General features: G+C 41.1%; 1 protein-coding gene across 5 annotated transcripts in view; it reads left to right on the top strand.

The window, feature by feature from the left end:
* The first annotated feature begins 2,658 nt into the window (after nucleotides 1–2,658).
* Larp4B (La-related protein 4B) overlaps nucleotides 2,659–26,866 on the top strand; it is a 226,881-nt gene continuing 202,673 nt past the window's right edge. For all 5 annotated transcript variants that reach the window (XM_083121999.1, XM_083122004.1, XM_083122001.1 and 2 more), the window contains exon 1: nucleotides 2,659–3,151. In XM_083121999.1, the coding sequence (XP_082978125.1) occupies nucleotides 3,029–3,151 (123 nt within the window). In that variant the 5' untranslated portion in view covers nucleotides 2,659–3,028. The remainder of the gene's footprint in view (nucleotides 3,152–26,866) is intronic.

Genomic DNA, 26,866 nt, shown 5'->3' with positions numbered 1-26,866 from the left:
TCTAATCTAAGGTCGGAATTTTTCGGGCCTTGTCCCCGCATAAAGCGGCTCTGGGGCTCACCCAGCCTCAAATCAATGGGTACCTGGGAGCAACCCTGGTGGGTAAAGATCGAGAATGTGTGGGGCACTACCCCAACATCCCTTAATTGTGCCTTCATGGAACGGTGCTATATGCACGGGGAACTTTAACCTTGCTGTATTTCATTCTGAAGATCATCCTTGCACGCATATGTTATCATATCGCTACTTCCCCCTATCAGTATAATTGACCTCCGTGGCGGAGGGGTTAGCACATCGCGCTACGACGCCAGGGGTCCTGAGTTCGAATCCCGACCTGGGCATGGGTGTTCTTTGTGAATACGCTTCATCAATTTCATCACATCATCACCCTCGCGATTAACCAAAACTGGCAGGAAAGCGAAGTAAAACATAGCAAATCACTAAACCCTATTATTACGTATATAATCGTGTCAAATAGATAAATAGAGAAGTTATGCAATCAAAAGATGTTCGGGTTCTTACTGATTGTGTTACTCTGGGAAATTATTTTTAAATAGCGTTTGGTGTTGGATCTTCGTGGGAAAATAAACGCCTTCGTTATCGCACCAGCTGGTTGTTCCGTCTCCCGCCCCCCACCTCACCCGGAGACACGCTTTCGTTGCCTGGCGATTGCGGGGGTGTAGGCTAAGCCACGATTCTTCCCGAAAGGTATCGAACCCTTCCGAACGGTTTGCAGCCAGTGTTGCCATGTTAACAGGAATCTAGGCGAAAAGGGAAATTTTATGAAACTGCGGGAGAAATTCAGACATCCACACGAAGCGTCAAAATAATCTTTATCTACTTGTTGCATTTTTCAATGAAACAAGGAGGGCCTCCCCGATGGCGCAGTGGTAGCGTCGTCGCATTGTAATCTATTGATCCCGAACTCGATACCCGGTGGAAGCACATAGTGGTTCGGATCCCACTTTAAACTGTAGGTCCAGTCCCGATTAGTCTTACTGTGCATAAAGTAGACTTAAAACACCAATTCAAACAACCAATCAATGAATTTAATGAAACAAACAATATTTTTAAAGTAAATTAACTAAAGTTCAAGTAATTACCATATGAGTGGCGGTGGTTCAGTCCTCAGGGCTTATGACTGAAACGTGGGAGGTCCGGGTTCGATTCCCGACGTTGGTGATCTGAGGTGGGTATTTCGGAACATGTTCCTGCATAAATCGGCTCTAGCGTTCACCCAGCCTCTAGTGATAGGGGCGATTGTGGTAACCCCGAGGTAAGGGCGGCTGGAGCGCCGTGCAGACCACATCACCTTCATAATTAGGCTTCTAAAGATTGTGAATGTGTGGGGTTCTTGGTTCAAACACCCCCTCACCGTGCGCCTCAATTGCAAGTTGCACTTCACTTCACTTCACACTTTGAATCATTGAACTTATAGAAGTCATTTAATGGTAAAAGTTAGCATATGCAGTGCAGATCAAAAGAAAATTTTCAAAAAGGATCTCCCCAGCTAAGAACATTTTCACAGTTCTTCCCTTCCCCACCACCTACTGCATTGTCTCCATGATGATCCATGCAAGCATGTCCCACCTATCCACAAACTCGCCCAAGTATCCCTCCAGCTAAGAATTTCCACTTCGAGCACTGTTAATATTCCTTTCATTTTACATTGCTGTCTGTCACTTTCGGCTAATCGCGACGACGATGATGAATCCTGATTAGATTACATTGGTAACCGGAACATGTCTATACAGGACATAACTGTCCCCAAAGGGGATGATACTGCTGTGTGTTCAGGAGCCACAGCTTCGTTAACCTGCTACAATACTGCTTACAAAAATATAATGAAACTTTTGGTATTCTCTTTGTCTTTCTCTCTCTCTATCTATCTGCACACACGCACACACACACGTGTGCTACATGGGCAGAATATCATATCGTTATTCTATACTGTCCTCCTCCGTGGCCGTGAGGTCTAAGGCGCTGTGCTTTGGGCTCCGACTGCGGGACGGCATGGGTTCGAGTCCGCCTGGGTTCAGTCTCTGGGTTCTCGGCTTGTGTATAGGACCGGTGGCAACTCACCATCGTGAGGAAATTGGGGAGCTAGGAGTGAGTAGCGTAACCCAGTCTCGGAAATCTCCTATAATAGCTGAGGGTTCGACATGCTGACCCCACGTCACCCCATTCCTGGTTGAAGATCTCCACACCTCTAGGTAGGATTGTGGGAGGGAGACTGGCAGTCGGGGGATAGGCCAAGGCCCTTCCAGGGCTGTAGAGCCACGAGTTATGTTAGTATTATTCCGTACTAATTTTGTTTTGCTGAAGTAAACAGTAGCAAAGGTTGGGTGCCAAAACTCGGGGTAAAGGACAGTTTACTTCCTCTTGGTAGCATTAAGAGGCCTTAGTTCGTGGGCAAAAAAGTGGGGGAAACTGCACCACCACGTCCCCTTAATGGCCGCCATTGGAAGTAAATATTATAATCCAACGCTTGTTTAATGTTTACCAAGAACCGAATCAACTATTGTTATTTCTTCGTGATGGTAAATGTAGAAGGTGGAAATTGAACGAAAATGGGAAATTTTTAATCTGGAAAGGGAAATTCTGCAGCCATGTTATGGCAACACTGTTTCGTAGTTGAGAAGCAACAGATAGCGCAAAGTCGTGGTCGCGTAGACTCGCTACGTCTCGCAGTGCTGTGAGCGATCCACACGCTTTACAATTCACGTCATCACACATCGCCGGAGCAAGAGAGAGGGGGTTGATAAAAATACGGGAAGGAAAACAGAACAAATAGTTGTCTGTTGCTTTCTCGAGCTCGTACCGCGCGCTTGCACTGTTTCCGTAGCAGAAAAAGTAATAAGTGCTCTCCTCTCCGCTACGCGGCGCAACGATCGCAACCATATGGTGGCGTGTGGCTCGTTCAACAGGTCGCACCATGGACAGTGCCGAGCTGGAGACAAACTCGGGTCTGCAAAGTTCTGACTGCGTTCAGTTGAAGGTAGTGTGACGGTAGTGTTCCCCAGTCCCGATGCCCCTCAGAAGGTCAAGGAACCAGAAGACGTACCAGCCTGATACTCTGAGCGCCTGCCTTGATGCCGACGGAACATATATCAGAATAGCCTACAGCCCACGCTGCTATGTCATTCAAAAGGTAACAGTTCTTAGCATAAAACTAGTCAATAAGTAATAACGATCAGTTAATCGGCGTGACGTGGCATCGTGGTGAAAAGCTACAGAGGGCCGGATCGGGGCAACTCGAGTTCCCGCCCAGGGTTTGAACTGTGGCGCTACCATATGTAAAGGCAAGACCGGATGTTCCGTCCGGGACACGAACCCGCATCCTCTTACCTGCTCATCTAAGGCCCCGACCGATACTTGGGGCGTCCCGTACGGGGCGAATCGGGTCTCCGAAGGGCCGAAAATTTAATCTTGATCCGTAACGCGCCGGTTGCAAGACGAACCCCGTAGCGGCCATGTTACAGCCTCGATCAATACGTTACCTAGAGACTCAGATGGCAAGAGGGCCCGGGCGGGTAAAGAACGTGCGTTCTCTCTCGCGCTTTTCTGATAGCTTTTTAATTGGCGTCGATGCGTTCGCGAACTTGCAAAACTCAACAGCCGGTTGCTCCAATAATGCGTGCCCTTGAGAGCGCGTACCTTAATGCCACGCCGCCACATATGGACGGCTTTTGCTTCGATGCGTGCGCGGTTCATCGGATGAGGCCGATCAGAAGTTTTCTGCGAATGCAACGTGGAAGTCGTTGTGCCTGCAACAAAAAACAACAACGCATTAATTCTCATTGTTGTGTCATGCATTTTTCCTACCAAGTAAATTCATTATGTCTGTTCTTTGATTGGTTTGTTTGACTTTCCTTCGCTTTTCTGCTACTTCTGGCAAATCGCGCAGATGAGAATGATGGATGAAGAGACGCTCACAAAGAAGACTCATATCCAGGCCTGGATTCGAACTTGGGGCCCCTGTAATCGCAGCGCGCTGAGATAACCACTCCGCCACCAACAAGATACTAATTCCCATTGTTATATTACACATCTTCTTACCAAGTAAGTTCAATATGTGCGGTTGTCAGATCGCTTCGAGATTTATATGGGAGAAACTTGAAATCAATTAACTTCAATTTTAATGTTCGAGTGTAGGATGCGAAGAAAATTTAGTCCGCTCAATGTTTCCGTGTGGAAATCATGTTATCAGTACCATGCTCCCGTTATCCTTTCAGGCTTGCGCCAATGTACTCATTTATTAGATGCTGTGTGAACCCCAGAGCCGCTTCTTGCCTGTAAGAAGTCCCATCCGAAATCACCCACACCTGGAATCAAACCCGGGTCTCTCGTATGGGAGTCTGACGTCCCACTGACTCAACGCCTCCGCGCTCTATAAGGAAGGTTCAAATATAATCAGAGATTTATTTATTTTACTTTACTTCCCTTTCTGCCACTTTTGGCTAATCGCGAAGATGAGGATGAATCGTGAAGGAACAATTACAAACATATAAGGACGACACAAAAGAGAGAATGGCGGTAAGCCCAGACGCCAGAGCGTCGTTGGTCTCCAAAATGCAGTCCAGGGTGTACTACGTGGAAGAGAGATTGACGTTTGGGTGTATTTACAGAGGCCGCCTCTTATATAATATATGTACTGTGTGTGGGTAGACGCTGGTGTGCGTGGGTAAGAGTAATGGAAGCTTATATGAAATATTCAAAAAAATACTTATGACTTAATAACTTGAAGAACGAATAACTTTTTTTAAGTAAGGCAATGAAGATCAATAAATAGAATCCAACAAACTACCTATACCTGTATAATATCGTTGGATTGTAATTTTATTCGTGTGCGTTTTTATTGTTGCTCTGGCTGACATGAGAACGTGCCTCAGTTTTTCTTTTTTCGGGAAACGCCAAAGACGTTTTGTTGAAATTTTTCCCGATTTGCCACGGGATTGCATTTCAAACGGTTTCGGTCTCATGATCCCTAATGTTTTTGAAAGAGAAATCCTTGGTTTCATTGCATTGGTCTTGTATGCATGGACGTCGCCAGACATTTTTGTGTGGAAGGGTCAGGTCATTGATAAAACTTGAACATTATGGAAATAATAATGATGATGATTATTAACACGATTAATAACAATAAATAACAATAAAATAAACTAAGTTTATACCTACTTATTATTATTATATTCTCTACTCGATCCACCAGATAAGTGAATACGCAACAGAATCGTTTTTCAATGTCTTTGTATATTTCATACAGTTTCTGTACTGGCATACATAGTTATTGTCACTCAATATTAACCCTTACACACCTTTCTTCAAGAAAAAGCTTTGAAAGTTAGGGGATTTTTTTTAGTAATTTTAGTCTAATTTTTGAAATTTTGAAAACTGTGAATATGAAAAAGTAACCTGATTCCTGTATTTTACAATGAATTTGTTTCGATCTAACACAGCTTTTACGCGTACCTTGGTTATTCTGTTCGAATGCTAACTGAACTTTACTTCTGTTATGGAACAATGAAATAACAAGCTACAATTCTGACAAACCTCTTTTTCAACTTGAAATTAGCGATGTCAATTCGCGGAAATTATTTATAGTGATGCAAATACTCCCCTTCCCTCCCCCCCCCCCACACACACATTCGTACTCAGACGAGAAACAAATACATGGAATGAGAGAGAAATATATGTAGAAGGACAGGAAAGAATTAAGACAAGAAATAAAGAGACATGAAGAGGTGGAGGATCAAAGGAAGATAGAAAAAGGAATGAAGGAAACAGCAAAAAACAAAGGAATAGAGAGAGGTAAGAAATAATGAAAAGGAGGAGGAAGAGAAAAGAAAAATAAACCGAGAGAAAAAGAGTAACAGAGAAAGAGAGAAAAGAAACAAATAACAAGGAATAAGAAGGGAGAGAGAAATATGAAAATTAAAGAGAACCTTTCAGCAATTATACCTGAAAATAGATTATTTGTCCACTTTTGAGCCCACTCGAAAGAAAATCTCTTGACGACGCTGCTATACTTCACATATGCTCGTTTCTAAGACTTCACTTTTGATACATTATGTTTCCCACCTCCAAACAGACGCCCTTATCAAGCTGGTTTGTATTGCGATTAGCTTCCCTGTTACTTGGTACGTCCGTTAGTTCATAAAGTTTCTTTATGAAAACTCTAATAGCCGACGGACAGACAAGACTTCTTGCTTTAGACAATAACAACAAATATTTTAAGTCTTATTATTTCATGACAGTAACAGTTTAACAATAGCCACGTAAGTGTTATTATCGCCCGTCTATGGATTGAAAACTTACGATGTTAAAACCAACCTACGTCACCAAAAGTGAAAGTTTAAAAACTCAGAGAATGAGAGGAAAAATAGTGAAAAGAGAAAGAATGTGAGAAAACCAATCAGATAAAGGGGAAAAATTAATTAACTAATCATAAAATTAAATTAATGCAGTCTTATTTTAAACTAGGGCTCGAATCCCGGCTTGGGCGTGAGTGTTCTTTGTAAGTATCCCTTCATTATATCATCACTCATCCTCATCTACGCGCTTATCCAAAGTGCTAGAAAAGCAAAGTAAAATAAACCAAACCAGTCAATGGGGTGTAAGTGGTGACCTTCCACGTAGGCGCCCAAAAGTCAACCTCACTTCCACGTAGTACACCCAGGACTGCATTTTGCAGACGAACGAGGCTCTGGCGACTGGCACTATGGCCAGTATAATTTTGTGTGTGTTGTCCTGGTTGTTTTTTGTCCTTGTGTGTGCTGAGTGCCCGTTTACAGCCTCAGATTTTAACAGCAGTCAGAATATTTTAAAATTTTTAGTTAGAGTTGTTATTTGTAAAGGTAAGGGGCTGGCCCCCGTATACTGTGACGGGTGCAAAATAGCCTAAGTGCTAACGCACTTACAATTTTAATTCAAAATTCAAATTACAAACCAGTCAATCTCATTTTAAACTTTTACAAAAACCTTATAAAAAATAGCACGCAGTTAAAATACGTCATTCACAATAGAATTGATTGGTTGATTGAGTTGGTTTATTTAGTTCGCTCTTCTGCTACTTTTGGATAATCGCGAAGATGAGGATGAGTTTGATGAAATTGATGAAGGGACACAAAGAACACCCATGCCCAGGCCGGGATTCGAACCCAGGGCCCCTAGCGTCGTAACGCGCTGTGATAACCACTCCATCGCTGAGGATTATAAAATTTAGACCTAAAAGGGATGAGGAGACAGGTGAGTGGAGAAGGTTACATAATTTAGAACTACATAATTTGTATTCATGTCCAGATATTATTAGAATAATTAAATCGAGAAGACTTAGGTGGGCAGGCCATGTGGCACGAATGGGAGAGGAAAGAGGAGTTCACAGGATTCTTGTTGGGAAACCTGATGGTAAGAGACCTGTAGGAAGGCCAAGACGAAGATGGAGGGACAACGTTGAGATGGACCTAAGGGAAGTCGGTAGGGATGGAAAAGAGTACAGAAGGTTGTTTCACGTTGATGGTAACGATTTCGATCACCAGGGAGCAGCACGTAGGCACACCACAGAGTAGCCAGAGCCAGTAGGACGAAAGTACTGTGTGCTGACTTGCAAAGACTATGGTTGGTGTGTGAGTGAGTGTTTATATAGCACCAAAAATTCCAGTCTTTTGGGAGGGGTACAACTGTGCCCTTTCCGACGTTGGTTATAGTTTTAGCCAGATAATTCAACAGTGCCACATGAAAGCATTCCATGTGTCAAAGAAGGACATCAATGCAGTATTGAATCGCCATAAAGCTTGCACCGTACCTGTTGCTGGAACCAGTCAAAGTGGGCCTCGGACATATCGCAAAGCCAAGCGTTCCTCCGATGTTGTGCGGAAAGTGAGATTCTTGGTGCGATGTGAAAACCCTGCAACGCAAAGAGTGATTGCACAGGCAGTGCAATGTTTCCCTGCAACTGTGAATCGCATCATAGTCCAAGATTTATAACTTGTGCGGAATCACAAGGCTCAAGTTCGTAAGTTGCGTGCCTCACATGTCCAGGAGAGGAAGACCAACAGTCGGAAGCTCTACGAACATCATCTGGCAGGGGACCGCTGGAAACATGTGGTGTCCCAGGATGAAGCATGGGTGTATCTGTCGGGATGTGGTAAAAAAGGGCCATCTACTATCGTCTACGTGATGCAAGAGGTCGATCTGAGTGGGTACGTGAATGTGCTGAAAGTTTTCCGCGCGGGTTCATGGTTGTTGGTGGTCGCTGCCATAACGGCAAACTTCCACTGCGCAGAGTGGAAAGAAAGGCAAAAATAAATGCAGCCTATTACCAGACGAATATTTTGGAGGAACTTTACAGACATGATATTCCTTCTCTCTATGGCAGCGACCAGCGGCGGCTCGTGACTTTTCAAAGATGCGTGCTACAACTGATGCTGTTTTTCATGTACTTATAATGACCCCACCCCCCACCCCCATCGACTTTCGATCTCGCCACCGAAGTTCCGGGTTGGACATGGGTATTCTTTGTGAATGGCCCTTCATTAATTTCATTATTACAAAGAATTACAAAGAATACCCATACCCGAGCCGAGACTCCAACCCGGAACTTGGATTGCGAGATCGAGTGCCTTTAAATACAGTGCTGTTGTCAAGATGTTCTTGAACAGCATTGTCTAAACTCCTGACAAAATCAAGGAGCCCTAAAAATACCCCAGGGTTTGCGGAGGAATCTGTTTCATCGTGGCCGGCCACGCAGGGCGAACGCAAAAGCTCCACAGAACTTGATGCAGTCTATGATTTTTGACAAGACGTGGCGATTTTTTTCAACTTGCTCATTATGCGATTCTAGATAAGCGTGGCTTAACTGCGTTGCTATGTTGACAGTCCCGAGAGAGACAAAATTTAACTCATTATTCATGTGCTTTTTGCTTTTTTCATATATTCACATAAATGTCCTAGATCATTTACCCCTCCTCTAGACCACGAATCATTACTTCCAAAAAGTATGCAACTATCTAACTAACTCTCTAGCCTTCTTAAACCCAAAGGTTCATGGCTGCAGCAACACAGGCCTTCCATCTGTCCCTATCTTGAGCAAGATCTATATACTCTTTTCCATCCCTACCGATTTCCCTCAGGTCCATCTCGACGTTGTCCCTCCATCTTCGTCTTGGCCTTCCTACTGGTCTCTTACCATCAGGTTTCCCAACAAGAGTCCTGTAAACTCCTCTTTCCTCTCCCATTCGTGCCACATGGCCTGCCCACCTAAGTCTTCTTGATTTAATTATTCTAATAATATTTGGACATGAATACAAATTATGTAGTTCTAAATTATGTAACCTTCTCCACTCACCTGTCTCTTCATCCCTTTTAGGTCCAAATATTTTCCTAAGGATCCTATTTTCAAATACTCTCAATTTATGTTCCTCTTTCAATGTAAGGGACCAAGTTTCACACCCATATAATACTACAGGCAAAATTACTGTTTTGTATATTTTAACATTTAGTTTCTTAGATATTAAACGAGAAGACAAAAGTTTATGAAGAAAGAAGTAACATGCATTTCCTGAATTAAGCCTACTTTTTATTTCCTCTTTAATATAATTTTCATTTGTTAATATTACTCCTAAGTATTTGAATTTGGAAACTGGTTCAAAGGAGTTATTATCAATAATTAGATTTTGATTATTACCTAACACTTGGTTTCGGCCTGTAAGCATATATTTAGTTTTCTCTTTGTTAACTTCCAAACCTATCTCTTTAGCAGTTTTGAAAAATATTTTAGCATTATTCTTAATTGTATTCACATCATCCCCCAGTAAGTCTACATCATCTGCATATGCTAACAACTGAGTCACACCATTTAATTTTAGTTCTTCTTTAGTTTCGTTTACCTTCCTAACAGCATATTCTAAGGCAAAATTAAAGAGCAATGGAGATAATGCATCTCCTTGTTTTAACCCATCATGAATTGTAAATTTCTCAGACATATTAATACCCAAACGAATTTTACTTTCTGTTTCACTGGTGCATATTTTTATCATACTAACAAGCTTCTTAGGTATTCAAGACTCTACTAATATATTATATAATTTATCTCTTTTGACCGAATCATATGCTTTTTTGAAATCAATGAATAGCTGATGGACATTTTGATTATATTCCCACTTTTTTTCAAGTGTCTGTCTGATGTGAAAAATTTGATCTGTAGTTGATCTGTTACGTTTAAATCCACATTGATAATCACCTATAATTTCATTAGCATATGGGGTTAGTCTTGTTAAGAGAATGTTAGATAATATTTTATATGTTGTTGAGAGTAGAGAAATTCCACGGTAATTATTGCAGTTCATTTTATCACCTTTTTTAAACACAGGAACAATTATGGATTCTTTCCACTGTTGAGGGATTTCTTCTTTATTCCATATTAAACAAATTAATTTATGAATTTGACATATTAATGAATTTTTAATAGCATCTTTAACTTCAGTCAAGTTAGGTTCTGGAACTAAAGGTTCTGCTGTGTGTACTTCATTCACTTCTGATTTATCTCCTACATGGACATTTAAAAGGTCATTAAAGTAGTTCTTCCATCTATTTAGAATATCGCTTGGGTCAGCAAGAAAATCACCGTCTTTATCTTTTATCAAGTTTACTTTAGGTTGCCACCCCTTTCTAAACTCATTTACACCTTTATATAAATCTCTGATATTTTTATTTTTGATGTTTGTTTCAATTTCGTTAATTTTGCTTTTCAAGTAATCTCTTTTTTTACTTCTAAACGTGCGGTTAACTTCTCGCTTTATTCTATTATAATTGTTTAGATTTGTATCATCAGAGTTATTTAACCACCTAAGTCTAGCCTGATTTCTTATTTCTATTAGATTATGACATTCATTATCAAACCATGGCTTACTTTTTCTCGGTTTATGGTATCCTATACTTTCTTTAGCTGCTGATTCTATTGCATTACGTATGTGCTCCCAATTCTTATTTACGTCTGTTTCATTTATATTTTCATCATAATTTAAATCCTGCAAAACATCAAATCTATTTGACAGTTTAATTTGGTAATCTTTCTTAATTCTTTCATCAGTAAACTTTCCTGTATCAAATTTTAGAACTTTTAGATTTTGTTGCTTATGATTTATCACTGAGAGTCTTTCTCTTAATTTAGCAATTACTAAATAATGGTTACTGGCACAGTCAGCACCTCTATGTGTACGAACGTCAATTATACTAGTATGCCTTCTCTTATCAATGAGAATATGATCTATCTGATTATGAGTTTTACCATCTGGAGAACACCAGGTATCTTTATGTTTAAAAGTGGTACTTTTCACAATTAAATTCTTTGAGGTTGCAAAAGTAATCCATCTTATACCATTATCATTACTTAATTCATGAAGACTTTCTTTACCAATTGTGGGTTTAAATGTCTCTTCTTTGCCAATCTGTGCATTACAGTCACCTAACAGAATTTTCATATCATACTGAGAAAATTTATCAAAGACCTGTTCTAACTCTGTATAAAAATCATCTTTAGTATTATCATATTTATCTTCCGTTGGTGCATGTATATTTATTAAAATAATTTTACACCATCTACCCTGTAAAACTGCATATGATATCCTATCATTAATAAATTCTACTGTTTTAAGAGCTGAGATAATTCTATTATTTATGAAAAAGCCTGTTCCAAAATTATGATTTTCAGTACCACCATAGAAAAAAGTATAATTTTTAGTTTTGCAATTCCCTTCTTCTGGCCACCTAACTTCCTGGACAGCTACTACATCTAATTTATACTTAACTCTCTCATTAACTGTACACTGAAATGCCCCAGGCCGGTAAAGGCTCAGAACATTCCAGGTGCCTAATTTAATATCCTTATTCCTAACTTAGATCTTATCCTTAGTCCAGGGACCTTCCAAAGTAGTCCCCACCAGGAGATCCGAACGGGGGACTATTTTACCTCCGGAATATTTTACCTTGGGAACATCCATGGCCTTATTAAAAACTATGCAAGGAATACAGAATAATGCATTTCGAATTTGACACCTACAAAGCCATGGTTCACTATCGTACAGTTTTCTATTAAATCGCCTTTTATACGTAGCGTTCTTACCATGGACGTCCGCAGGATTTTTTTAAAGGGAGGGGCAAGGAAGGTGTTTTTTTCCAGGGGGGGCAAACAAGTCACATTTTCCTCAATAATAGTGCTGTTCCCTCAAAAAACAATGCTTAAATTTGATTTTATCATATTCATGCAATAATTAACACATATTATTGTGGCTGTAATGAAATTATATGTGAAAAATATATAATTTTTGGTTGACTCATTTTCCAGGGGGCCACGGCCCCCCTTGCCCCCCCCCCTTCCGGACGCCCATGGTTCTTACTTCCCTTTGCATTTTGCGATAGATCCAAATCTGGCAACGGCCGTCCTAGCACTTTTATTTCCAACTTTTCTTGAAGTGTTGTTGAAGAGAAAGGTCGCTGCAACAAAGAATCCACCGAATTCATCGTACACTAACACACACACACACACACACTCACTTTCACTTCTAACAACAACAAAAAGCTAATCCTTCACAACAATGACCACCACTTCACACACCACGAGATTTTAATGTATACGACATGTAACAAACATTACATAAGTCTACACTGATAACGTACAGAACGTTTGAAAATGACATTAATAAACGTTCTGACAGAGGCAATAGGTTGTTGTAGCCTTTCTTCTTATCCTCAGATGGCACACTTACCGTGCTGAGTCTTCCTGTAGCACGCTAGCAGACGATTTTTCTCGAGCCGAGACCCTATCCCCCGTACAAATCGAGGAGTGGGGGTGTACAGTATTCATGCGCGGAGTGATGAAAAAGGGGCGAAAACGTGCTGTTGAGATTCTAGCACGGTACGGTATTCCTTATAGCCCCAACAGCGCGAGGGAAATACGTGGTGCCGCTGGTAAATGTTGAGGCTCTTAACATGAGAAGTTTCATTTCACTTTGGGGCTTCATTAAACTTCTTGCATGTGTGAGATTTGCTTTTTCTTCTTTTCATTTTAACAAATTTAGCAACGTGGTATAGCACGGTAGCACGTATTAAGCAGCCGCCACTGGCAGCGACACATCTCGTGTTGTCATCCACCAGGAGAAGGCTTCCAGTCATACGGCAAAGTCCACTCAGGCATACATGGATCGGATGGCACGTGAAACGGGAATTCATGCAATCCCCTTTACAGACATCCCTGTGAAATCCCCCGATGCCTCTTCCATGGAGCTTGGTGGGTTTCCGTTGTTGAAGCGAGCCTTGGGAAGCAGACGGCCCCGCACAATTGAGGGTCTTTGGAAAGCTTGTCAGGAGGAATATGATCGTTTGGACCAATGTGTTCTTCAACGCAGTCTCCTCCAATGGAAACTCCGCTGCAGGGCCATTGCTGCAAGACAGGGGTATCACGTGAAGCACCACCGCTCGTGGCGTCACGGTTTTTCTAAAGGTGAGGTGGGTTCTAACTTTGTTACCATGGACGTGAAACGACCTTCTGTATATAGAACTTGCTCAAGATATGGAAAGATGGAAGGCCTGTGTTGCTGCAGCCATGAACCTTCGGGTTTAAGAAGGCTAAGGAGTTAATTAGTTAGTTAGAGAAGAATGTCTATCAATATGAGTTTTATACAGGTGCCATTTCTGGGAAGTTGTGTTGAAAGAAGAAATATGTACATTTCATTTGAGAAATGTAGTTATTTCTTGGAACTGGAAAGATATGTTTTGTTCCGTTTAATTTGATTTTGCAACACTGGAAACGGTCACCGCACTTCCATATGATTTACATTGTGACATCTACACCGACTGATATAATACATTTGCTTTCATGTTTAGTATGTCGACCTTGGATGGCTTCCTCACTGTTGCTAAGTGACCTTTCAGCATTGTTGGCTTTGATGCTTCATACCGGATTGCGCAACAATTACTCCACGTGCAGACACGCATCCTTATATTAATTTATGTTTTTTAAAATGGTTTTTGAGGGTCAGGGGCGTGCCTGGCAGTTGGGCGAGGGCGGTCTGTGACCCATCCTGAAAGAGTCCAACCCATGCACAGCCGGCATGTGTGGCGGAATGGTTAGCGCAGACGTCCAGAGTTTGTTAGTGGACACAATTCGCGCGATTAAACAAAAATGGCAGAAGAGCGACAAAAAATAAACCAACCCTTGCCTACATAAATGGGCTACGTGAGAAATTTTCAAGAACGGTTCTGGTAGAGCTCAGTGTGGTATTTAAGAAATTTCTAGTGGGGGGGGGGGGGAAATTCTACTGACTGTCTAGTGACACTATGAGATAATGTTTATAATATACATACATGCATACATACATACATATATATATACACACATACATACATACATACATACATACATACATACATACATACATACATACATACATATAATTTTGTGGCCGCCAGAGGATAGAGGTTGCAGGGGGTATCTCATCAATATTAAATGGTAAATGGAGACACTCCACACTTCGTTTTATATCATTCAACTTTTAAATAAAAAGCTTCGAACAAAACATATTTTTAATAAGAGCTGAAAATTTTCAGATTTAAATTTGTGTCTTGACAGAAATATAATCTCCACTATACGATCAGAACTGCTAACAGGGACAGTTTTTAAAATAGGATTTTGACACCCAACCCAAGAATTCTGGTCTGGAACCTAACTTTTGGGGATCTGAAAAGAACTTGGGCATAATATTTTATTTGGGGGGGGGGGAGCTGAATCCAAAAGTTTTCTACCCCATAAAAAGAGCGCCCAATATTAATGCTGAATTACTGTACATTTGCGAAATCATAAAAATTACTCATTAACTTGCATCTCTCTCTCAGGTCCCAGGAGCTAAACCAAGTTCCATTAACTTGTTAATTCTGAAAATTGTTAGGCCGGCAAGTGCCCCCGCCAAGATATGCCTAAGAGAATGAAATCAATATAGATTCTTCTGTATTTTTAGTCATGATATTTTATAAATGTTCTAGCTTGCTACCAACTTGAAAACGCATGCTGAAACAAAAAAAATATTTCCAACAAATATTTCCACCTTACAACTCGCTCATGTGTTTTAACTCAGTGATGCTGAAAGATTATGTATGTGTAAGTTCAGCACAAGATACGTCAAGCCATGGCCGTGTAATTTTCCATTTGTTAATTTTTCACGGGCAACCAAGAATCAAAAGGATTGAATTGATTGACTGAATTGTTGTTTTAAGTCCACTTTATGCACAGAAAGGCTAATCGGTAATTGACTTACGGTTTAAAGTGGAATTCGTACTACTATGTGCCTCCACCGGTTATCTAACCCGGGACTCCTTGATTACAAGGCGAGCACGCTACTATTGCGCTATCGGGAGGGACTAACAATCAAAAGGAACTCGCCCCTTTACTACTACTGCCTTCTTGTGTAGATACACTTGCAAATTTTCAGAACCGATCCTTTGATCAAAACACTCTACCGCCACCAGCTCAGTTCCAGGAATATAGCAGCGCTTGAGGCCACATCGGCGTTCTCCAAATCGAGCTTCAAGTTGTCTGACAGAAAAGTGTTGCTATTGAATTGTGAAGTGAGAGAAAGTAACTGAATTGCCAATTATTTGTTGTCCCCGCAAATATCATTCCCCCCAGGGATAAAATTATCAAGCAGAGAGGGGGACACAAGTATCCAGAGGGGGGAATTCCCCTTCATCCACTCTACAAATACCACCCTGGTAGAGCTAAAAAGATACACACACACCGAGTGAGAGAGGAAGAGTTCAAAGGATGGAAGGACAATGACAGAGACTGAGAGAAAATAGAAAATGACAGGATGAAATTGTAAAAGAGAAAGATAAATGAGAAGAAATAAAATTGAGAATGAGAGAGAAGAATATGGAAAAGAGGAAGCATGATAGAAAGAAAAGTAAGAGCAGAAAGAATAAATGAAAAGCAGAGAATTATGAAATGAAAGCAAAGTATGAGAAAAGTAGGGGATGAAAAGCAAAAAAGGAGAAAGAAAAAGAAGGTGAGAACGAATGGGAGAAAAGCTGAATATGAAAGAGAAAGACGAGAGAAAAATAAAATAGAGATTGATTGATTGATTTGGGTTATTTAACTTCGCTTTCTTTGCCACTTTTGGCTAATCGCGAAGATGAGGATGAGTGGTATTATGATGAAATTGATGAAGGGACATTCACAAAGAGCACCATGCCCAGGGCGGGATTCGAACTCGGGGCCCCTGGCGGCGTTGCGTTGTGATAACAACTCGGAAAATAGGTAGCGAGAAAAAGAAGATTGAAAGAGAAAACAGAGATTGGAGGGAGAAAGAGAAGGGCCGAGAGTGAGAGGAAGAAAATGAAATAGAGAAAGCATGAGAACAAAGCAAAGACTGAGTAGTGCTTGTCTGTATACATACAGGATAGAAAAATGCAATGTTTGGGATATTATTAGCACGGTGTGTGAGTTTGTTGATATTGAATGGCGACATGGACGTCCGGAAGGAGGGCAAGTGGGTTCCGTGCCCCCTCTGGAAAATGAAAGTCAACCAAAAATTATGTATTTCACACATATAATTTCATTTTAGCCACAATAATATGTGTTAATTATTTCATGAACATCATAAATTCAAATTTAAGCAATGATTTTTTTTAAGAAACAATACTATTTTTGGAGAAAATGTGCCTTGTTTGCCCCCTGCAAAAAAATACCTTCCTTGCCCCTCCCTGGGAAAAATCCTGCGGACGTTCATGAATGGCGACACATATCTGTGTGTGCAGATAGAGATATAGATATTTGCTTGCTTCCCTCTTTTGTTCATTATTTATTTTTACTGTCTTTCTCTATTGCATTTTTATTATATTCTCTTCTATACCCTTTCTCATTCTCTTAAAATATTTCTGAACCAATTGAAACGGAAGCAAAATGTCTATCAACCTTGCAGGTATATACCCAAATATTAAGTCCTAGAACAGATATCTAGAGGCAGAAACAAACAAAAAGCAACCCTGTGATGATGTCAAGTTCGCTATTGTCGGCCAACGTTTCTCTTTCCCCCCCCTTTTTTTATAGATAAAATGCGTCAATTGATCCTCCCACGTTGTCGTCCTGGCATGTAGACATATTAAGATTTACATCAACTGTCCCTGGGCCAGCACATCGCCACAGGTATAGCAAACAGAATTTGCAGAGGCACGTCACTTCTGCAAACTCTGTTGCGGCCAGAAGTAGATTTTTGGATCTGGCTATATTGCCAGCGTGAACGGTCTCAACCTTATCGCACAACGCTAGGACAGCCTTGCATTCTGATGTCAATGTTTGTATCGTTATGCTAAATGCCTAAATTGTTAAGCTAGTTTGGTTTAGTTTTCTTAGCATAAATAATACATTTGCAGTGTATTTATGCTAAGAGAACCAAACCTAACAACGTAGGCATTCCTCGTGTGACGTCAGAACGCAAGGTTGTCCTAGCGTTGTGCGATAAGGGAGACCATTTCACCAAAGTTGACTCGTTTGCCCGTTAGATGTCGCAAGTAATACGCCTGTTCATGAGACCCTTTGAAATTATCATGAAAAGCTCCAGAATAACGAGTACGTGTTAAAAGCTAGGCCTAAATGCGATTAAATAGGTTCCAAAAAGATTTAAAAGATTGAAGAATTGAATGTTTATACACATGCAAGCTCATTTAATGTATATTAGGTCATTTATTTTACCTTTGTCTTAATAAGTCTATTGCAACTTGTCATATTTCGTATGGTTGTAGCTGCTTGACTGTATCAAAAGGTTTCTAGTATTTATAGTGTCCTTGTTAACATTCTTTAGTGTGTAGATAAACATTAACTAAAGTTAAAATAACACAATAGTAGACACGAAAGGCCTGGGTTCGTGTTGCGGGGTATGTGATCTGGACCAATAATTTTTCCAGTCATTTACCTGTTTCTGCGCTGCTCTGAGACCCACCCAGCGTCGTATCAATGAGCACCTGGGGAGTAAAGGCGGTCGGGCGTGATGCTGATCACATCATCCCAACAATGGCCGAGATCAAAAACATGTGGAGCTCTATCTCCACCTCACCCATATGCCTTCATGGCATATGTGCACGTGTACAGGGGTAACTTTACCTTTCCGTTACTTATATTCACATATTTAGCATTCTTTTATTTTTTTATTATTATTTTTTTATTATAATGGCCGCGGTGGCTCAGTAGTAACGCGTCTGACTACCATGCTAAAGGTCCCGGGTTCAATCCCCGGCCGGTTCAAATCCGGTAACTTTTCTAACGTTGGAAGCGGCCCCGGCGCCCACCCAGCGTCGAATGACATAGGTACCTGGAGGAAACCCTGGGGGGTAAAGGCGGTCACATCACACCCACTCACGACCGGATCAAGGAAGTGTGGGGCGTTACCCCCACACCCCCTATACGCCTTCATGGCGTGGTGCTAAGCACAGGGGAGCACTTTACCTTTTTTTTTAGTAATTTATTTTTAAATGTAACAACATAATAAATATGTATATCAAGATTAATATGCGTATGTGTGTATATATGTGTGTATTCAATCACAGTGCCTACAGTACAGTCTTAGAAAAAAATACCTGGGCCACGGGACGTAGAATTTCGTAACGTCTTAAAGCCTGTTGTTTATGCAACCCAAATAACAAAATATTCGCTTAAGTTTGCCTGGTGATTCTGAGTTCTCGGGAAGGATTGAGCTTTGATAGCATGAGTCACATGACTCGTGCCCCAGCCACAACAAACAGCTGGGTGCTACGATGCCTCCAGAAGAAAATTTCAGGAACTGGTTTCTTGACGAGCTACTCGTAAGGAAATACTATTCTTTCAAGTGATATTAGAGTCATTGTCAAGAAGGTTCGCTGAAATGATGGTTCTCATCACAGACCACATGCCACACGTTAATTGTTTAAGTCCAGTTCATGCACTGGACCTACAGATTAAAATGGGATCCGAACCAAATGCCTCTCTATTTGGTATTGAATTCGGAAGCATTTCATTACATGGCGAAGACGTTACCACTACGACATCAGAGAGGCAATAGAACCCCTTGAGAAATAGATAAGCGAAAATTGCTACGTGACAAACCATATTTGCCCGTAAATTTTAAAAATAAGACAATATTTTGTCCTGACAGTTTCGAACTGTGGGAGAGGCATATATTTTTGTACCATCGTCCATTTCACGAGTTTATAATTCTTCCTCACCGACACGAGTAACGCGAGTGGTAGAAGAAAAGCGAAGTAAAATAACTGAAACAGAAATGAAAGGAAAAAGCGAAATAAATTTTATTCATAATATTCTGCAGTCACTTGAGTTGTATTCACGGGATGCTATCTTTAAAGAAAGCCGTGGTCTCTTCCTTGTTTCGCTTTCTTTGTGCTCTTGCTTCCCCCGTCACGATTGGTCTAAAACTAATTAATGCGACGTTAATTAAACAATCCAAACAACGAATCAATGCACAATCAACTGCACAAAACAACATTCCAAATATTTTCGAATCGGAAAACAATTGAGATGCTGTAAAATGACTTAAGATGCAGTAATAAAGTGGGAATTCGGTACCGTATAGAATTAAATCGGTAGAGATGTTCGATTTGATTGGATGTTTGTTATTTAGATTTGCTATTCTTTCACTTTTGGCAAATAGCGACGATGAAGATGAGTGATGCTATGATGAAATTGATGAAGGGACACTTACCAAGGACACCCACGCCCAAGTCGAGATTCTAACCAGGGACCCATGGCATCGTAGGGCGCTGTGCTAACCACTCCTCCATGGAGTGGACATTATACCATATTTTGTGTGCTCAATTGGGATCAATCAATGGAATGAATAGGCATATTATAGGATTAATAAATTCATATCATAATACCACGTCATATTATTCGGCACGAAGTAACATCAGAGACATTCAATCTTGCATTTTTGCCTTTCAACTAATTCTTTGAATTCAGGATAATCACAACAATAAGATAAATTATGAAGCAAATGATAGTGAATGTGGGATATTATTACGAATTACCTGACAGAAACAACATTAAGCAGGTTCGGTGGTCAAGCTCATTAAGTGATTGACATTCGATATCGTCGCCAAAGTTCCCGGGTTTGAGTACCGTCCTTGTCGGGAGTGTTTGACTATTTCGTCATCAATTTCATGTAATGGTCAATCGTCCTTATCGTCGCGATCATCGAACAGTGAATAAAAATTATAAAAATAAATACGATGGAAGAGTACTTATTTCATCTCTCGAAATCTCACGAAATATCCTACAAAACCGGAATATATAAAATACATGTATATTCATTCACATACATTTTCGATTTCTATATTTAACTAATCGAGACCGAGAACGGGAGAGCAATTTTCAATTCGACATACCGAGAGACGGAGAAACTGTAAAGTCTCGTTTCTACTTGGCACCTCCGTAATCGAGTTGTTCTGTTTGTCATTCGGTTTGTATTGGCAATTATTGTCATTATTCTTCCCCTGCAGGTAAACCATAACGATGAATTATGATGAAATGAAGCAGATAAAAGGGCAAGAACAAGAAAGTCATGCCTGTTCGGGACTCCAACCCAGAACCTTATGTAACGAGATTTGAAATTCTGGAGAAGGCGTCCGTGTTTCGTTTGGTTTTCTCTTTCCTCTACTTCTCTTATATTATCATACATGTATAATAAAAATGGATCTGATACGATATGTTGCGATTCATAATTGTGCTGGTTAGATGCTACAGATGTGAACTCCAACCTGCAATATATTATTCCCTTTTGTTTCGTATCTGGTTGAACATGAAATTTTCTTACACTGTGACAATTTCTTTCTTAGTTTTGGTTTGGTGCACAGATATGCTAATCTGGACTCGACCTTCAGTTTAAAGTGGGATACTAACCACTATGTGCATCCACCGTGTATCAAACCCGGGATCCACTGATTACAATGCGACGACGTTATCACTACGCCATCGAGGAGGCCCCATGACAAGATGTTATTCATTCGATCTCTACCATAATTTATTTCAGCATTTACATTTTCGTTTTCTTCTTCTTTTTTATTTTGTTAACTACTCTTATACAACTCTTTTTGCGTCTTCGAATTTCTTCTTGTTTCAGGAAAAAATAATACTTGCAGGCTGTATAAAAATCCCCCGTTCAAATAGATAAAACGTTCACTCTCGAGAACTAATTTACATGTTTATCACTAACGTAACCATTAGGAAGGAAACTATTGAAATGTTAACTGATATAACTGCAGATGAAACAATACTTACAGCCACTAACGAAATATATATTCTTGTGTAGCCTCACAGACAACAAGTATATGGTGAGTCATTCACTCTTGCTGACTACGGGCGAAGGTCACCGAACTAAAGGGTGGTGGCAAGAAAGCAGGCTTCTGCTCTACCAAAGACGAGGTCACGTGTTCCAGTCATCAATGGTGTACGAAATAAGGAGAAACACAGCTACCTGACGTATGTTTTGGTCCCGTCATTGCACATAGAACACTTTATCGTCGTGGCCTTGAAGTTCCCTCAGGGCACTCCTACGTAAAGGCTTCTCAGCTAGAAGGATATCTTCCCCATTGAGTGGAGGAAAAGTGGGTGCGTATAGAGGTCCTTCAACTTTCGTATTCTTTTTCATTTCAGAACCCGTGCTGTATCGTCGACTTAATCCAATCTATCCGATGTAGGTTTTAGGTTCTGTTTCTGTTCGGTTATTTCACGTTGTCTTCCTGCTTATCTTATTCGCGACGAAGGTTCTGGATTCGATCATCTGGACAATAACGGGATTGTGTTGGTTGCTTGATTTGGTGTCTTAAGTCCACTTTATGTCCTGTTAGGCTAATCGTGAATGGACCTACAGTTTAAAGGGGGACCACTATGTTCCCCCACCGAGTATCGAACCCGGGATCCCTTAATTACAAGGCGCCCACGATCCCACTGCGCCATCGGGGATTGTTTTCGAAACGAATGAATCAAATTTGAGTGATATGATATGCAACCATTGAAAGACTATTGAAAGAAAAGCTATGGGAACCTGCCAGTTTTTCTACTGCAGACAGGAAACCATAAACATGGAAGAGAAGCTTATATTCTACGAAACCTGACGCTATGTGCTCGAATACTGGCTAAATATAATCCATAGAGGCATAGCAACGTTAAACAACCTCTTATATGATACATATAGGTTTAAAAAGGTCGAAATACAAAGATTGTGTGCGCCTCACTGATGGCGTCGTGGTAAAGCCTTGTAATCAAGGGGTCTGGGGTACGATACCAGGTGATCGCACATAGTGGTTCGGATCCCACTTTAAACTGTATGCACTTCAGATTAGTCTATCTGTGCCGGTGACTCAGTCGGTAACTACCATGCTATAGGCCCCGGGTTCGATTCCCGGCCGGTTCAAGCCCGGGAACTTTTCTAACGTTGGAAGCGGCCCCAGCGCCCACCCAGCATCGAATGACATGGGTACCGGGGGGAAACCCTGGGGGTAAAGGCGGTCAGGGGCGTGATGCTGATCACATCACCCCCACTCACGAACGAATCAAGAAAGTGTGGGGCGTTACACCCACACCCCCTATACGCCTTCATGGCGTAGCGCCAAGCACAGGTGAGAACTTTATTTTTTTTTTTTGCATAAAGTGGACTTACAACAAAATTTAAACTTGCGATAAAGATTATGATAAGGTATTAAAGAATTGGGTCTAACACATTTTTTTATTGTTTACCAATGACATTGTTAACTAATATTCTTAATTTCAGTTTCAAGATGAAATCGGCTACGAAATAAAAGGAGTGGGTTCATATTTCTGTTACGAAATTCCACTTTTGTAGTAGACCTGTTCCACACTAAGATGTGACAATAAACAAATCTGAGACACTTTCAAAGTATTAAATTTGCTATCTACGTATTTGGGAAAAATCTTTCAATATAATACTTTTCTTGGACGCGTCAAATCATAGTATTTAATTCCTGTTTTAGCAGCTTTAAGAAACCTGATTTGGGGGGGGGGTTACAAATGCCCTTTCTGCTCCCGTCAAGTTACGCCTATGACAAACAGGAATTCAAAGTAAAAGACTGTCCCGACTAAATCGGGAGACACGTCTGATAAATTTACAATTGGGAAAATCATAATTAAGCGTGTAGTTGAAAACAACCTATTTTCATATATTGCATGCAGCTCTACTTTTTCTGCAATGTGGATCAAGAACTGGGGACGTGGAGAAGCACAACACTCCACGTAACCAATAGTCACGTGACCCTCTTTGCTTTCCTGTCATGTTGACCTTCGCGTGGAACACATTTCTCGGTGTTAAGACAGGCAAAATCACCCGATCATCGAAGGGTGCAATATGTGTTGCCTACCCTCCTGCATTACTTGCTCCTATTAAAGCCTTATGGGGAAGAACTTTTTTCCATGACTGTACATTCCATCCCCGGCCGAAGCAATAAAACTCCCCTTCGTTCCCAAAACTTGGGAGCCGTTGGCTTTTGACGCAGATGTGGAGAAATGTGGATGATGACGTCAAGGTCACAGATTTCTGTCAAAACGGGAGGCGGCAACAGAGACCCCGAAGGCAGTATGATGGGTAGTGCCAACGTGATCAAGAAATCGAAAAAAAAACCTCCGCAATGCCCCCGCTCCCTCCTTAAGGTTGCCCCACTGGCCAAGATGTTTATCCTCGTTTGGTAACGTGGAAAACAGTGTGAGTTTAAGTAATAATACACTAATACGATTCATCTTCACTCACTAACCTATCTTTATACACTACAGGACATTTCACTAAAAACACAATTACAAGAGGAAGGGAAAACAAATCTTCTCACCTTCTCCTCCCCCATGCACACGTATTCCAACTGGATGTTGAAAATAAATATTCTAGACATTTGATGTAAATAGAAATTGTCGAAATGCCAAAGGAAACTCGCATCACCATAGGATTTTTTATTTTTATATTTTTAAAAAGTCTGGATGTCCCTCTAGGCGCATCTATCTATTATCAAAATGTTCATTTAACTTTGGAAAAAATAGTAGGTTCGTTTCTCCAAAAGTTGGCAGAAAAGTAGATAGTACCTCTTTCAAGAATTACTTCCCCAACGGGTCTTAAAAATCCGTCGTATTTAGCGACTTATCTCTGAAGATGGCAACTGTGTCAACACTGCGAAAGTTCCCTTGCTGTGCCAAAGCGAAAACGGGCACGGCTCGTGTGTTATGGGCTAACCCCATTGGCTAACACCACCCCCTGCCACCTTCTTCCCGGCTCATGGTGGAAATGTTACTCGCTGAGACTTCTCACGTGTTTCAACTTGGTTAGGCCAGCTCTTGAGTGGCGCGGACAGCTGGCGATGCAGTGAGGAGGTTGGGGCTGTTCATATCTAGTCTGTGGTTGGGGCGGTCGTCACGTCAGCTTGACCGATTGCAAGATTCGAATCTCCTTGTCTGTAAACTATCAATGTATTAATTTAACAATACTTGGGCTATGTATGCATTTCTTCTGAGGGTAGTGTCATGGCACGGCGGCTCTCCCCCTTGAGCCGCCGTTGAGCGAAGGTACAGATAAATAAGCTCCCCTGTGAAAGAACTCTCTGAAGTCTAGAGATTCTTCTAAATACTTGCAGCTAATAGCTGCTGTTTATGTTCTGTAAATTTGTCCCTCACCAAGCTGTGAGCAAAATAATATCTGCTGTCTACATTTTCACTCTTCACTGCAAGCAAATTACAGAAAATAGATTTACCTAATATCAAGGGGGCTGACGGCAGCGTCAGGGAAGCTGAGCCCCCCCGGCCCCTGCCTGGCTACGGGCCTGAAACGAACTACAGTAGATTCTAGATATTCACACCGTTAGAAGTTGTAAGTGAAATATTCACACCTGTATCAGTACGTGGTAACAAGGGAGAAATTTTCACTCTTGCTTTCCCCTCTGCTATGATGTCTACCCGGCGTCTGCTTTGAATTTCGCTCCGTGTCGAGTTTCCAAGACCCTCTTGTCATACGATCCTCCCCGCGTGGTTCAATCAGGTCGCCAGGGGAAGCTGGGGGATGCTCACCCGAGATCGCAGATTCATCTGTAAAGATGTAAAGACCCTTCACATCTTCGCTCGAGTTAAGGTCGTGCTTGCGCTGTTAACGTGCGGCAGCGTAAGGAAATATACAGGGTGTTCCACTTAATGACGCTTTTACAGAGCCGTAGCTGCGAGGATTCTGGGAGGCGGTAGTCTCAGGTGCAGAGGCAATATAGTTGAAAATGAGATAACGTTGATCTTTGGTGACCTATTAAACTAATATTATTGCCAGCTTGAAAAGGAAAAAAATGAGTGCAATATAACGAATACTATCAGATTTATCTGAAGGTTATACTTATTGTTTTATTTCAGAAACAGTTATTGTCAGGGGCAGGTACTTGGGAAGAGAGGAAGTTAATTTTTATTATTTGGTTTATTTTACCTCGCTTTTCTGCTACTTTGACTTATCGCGAAGAAGAGAATGAGTGATGATGTGATGGAATTGATGAAGGGACACTCACAAAGAACACACATGCCCAGGTCGGGATTTGAACCCGGGACCCAGGCGTCGTAGCGCGCTGTACTAACCACTCCGCGGAGGAGGTCGGTGAGGGGAATTCAAGCTTGAAAACGCAAGGTGTTCGGAAAGTCCCGAACAACAGGCCAAATCACTTTTTCTTCAACAAGTCTTCGGTCAAGTTCCACACGGGTCTATGTAGGCAGAATTGTAAAAAACATAATCTGGGGTTTATGGCAAGTATTTCGCCCTCCGTCCTGGAATGGAGGTGGACCAGTTCAGCCTGCTCATCCGGGATTTCTGTGACTCTCAGAGCGCAAAGTCCAAAGGATTCAAATCCGGCGAGCTTGAGGGCCGTTCAACTGGTCCTCTGAGACATCATCCAGTGTTTCGGAAACGTGGAATCCAACCATATGGCTAGCGCTCTCGCATTTGGTGCGAGCAGAGCCAGGTTCGATATCCGGTGGAAGCTCTAAAATCTCGATGTTGATCCAGCAGGACTCTTTGCTATGACAAAGCGTCGCCTAGAAACAAGCCGCCATGGCTGATTCGATACCCGTCGGAGTCTCATAGTGGTTCGGATCCAACTGTCCCGATTAACCTATCTGTGCATAAAGTGACTTAAAACAAGAAACAAGAAAGCCACTAAAGGAAAAAAATTGGACGAGAACCATCCAGGACAGGAACAAAATGGAGAAAGATTATTGCGAAGGCCAAAATATTCAATGTATGAAGTTGTAGTACCTTCAGAAGAATAATAAGAAGGCTGGTTCCAAACCTTCGTGAGCCCGTAGCCCGGGATTTTTTTTTAAGAGTCAATGTCCTGAGCTTTCTGTTTTTTATTAACTTTTGCGGTAATTAATTTTTACCCTTGCGATTTAATATTAATAAATATATTATGGCATAATCGTAGAGATTAGATGGTAGTTGAGTAGATTTGATTATGTCTAGGTTTGTTGTCAAATATAAAATCTGGAATTCGTTGACAACTCTACTGGATCTAATGAAATCTTCCAGTTTCCTCTGGCCAATATCATTAAATTAATTTGGTATGTGCTTACTTTCATTGGCATGCTCCATTTCGGACACCGAAAAATTTAAATTAATCAGAATATTTCCACTTTAATATATTTGTCAATGAAAATTGTTGCACAAACTAAATTGGCTGTGGTGCCCGTCCGTCAACCACCACGTTTAGAGGCGGGAAGTAACGCCCCCCCCTTTCCCCCCGATTCTAATATTTTGATTTCTCACCAGCACTGGCGTGATAGAATTTCCTTCTTATCGCTGGTGAACGCCAA

Source organism: Lepisma saccharinum, chromosome 5 (genome assembly GCF_977018435.1).
Source record: "Lepisma saccharinum chromosome 5, izLepSacc3.1, whole genome shotgun sequence".
Lineage (NCBI taxonomy): Eukaryota > Metazoa > Arthropoda > Insecta > Zygentoma > Lepismatidae > Lepisma > Lepisma saccharinum.
This window is presented reverse-complemented; position numbering and strand designations above follow the sequence as displayed.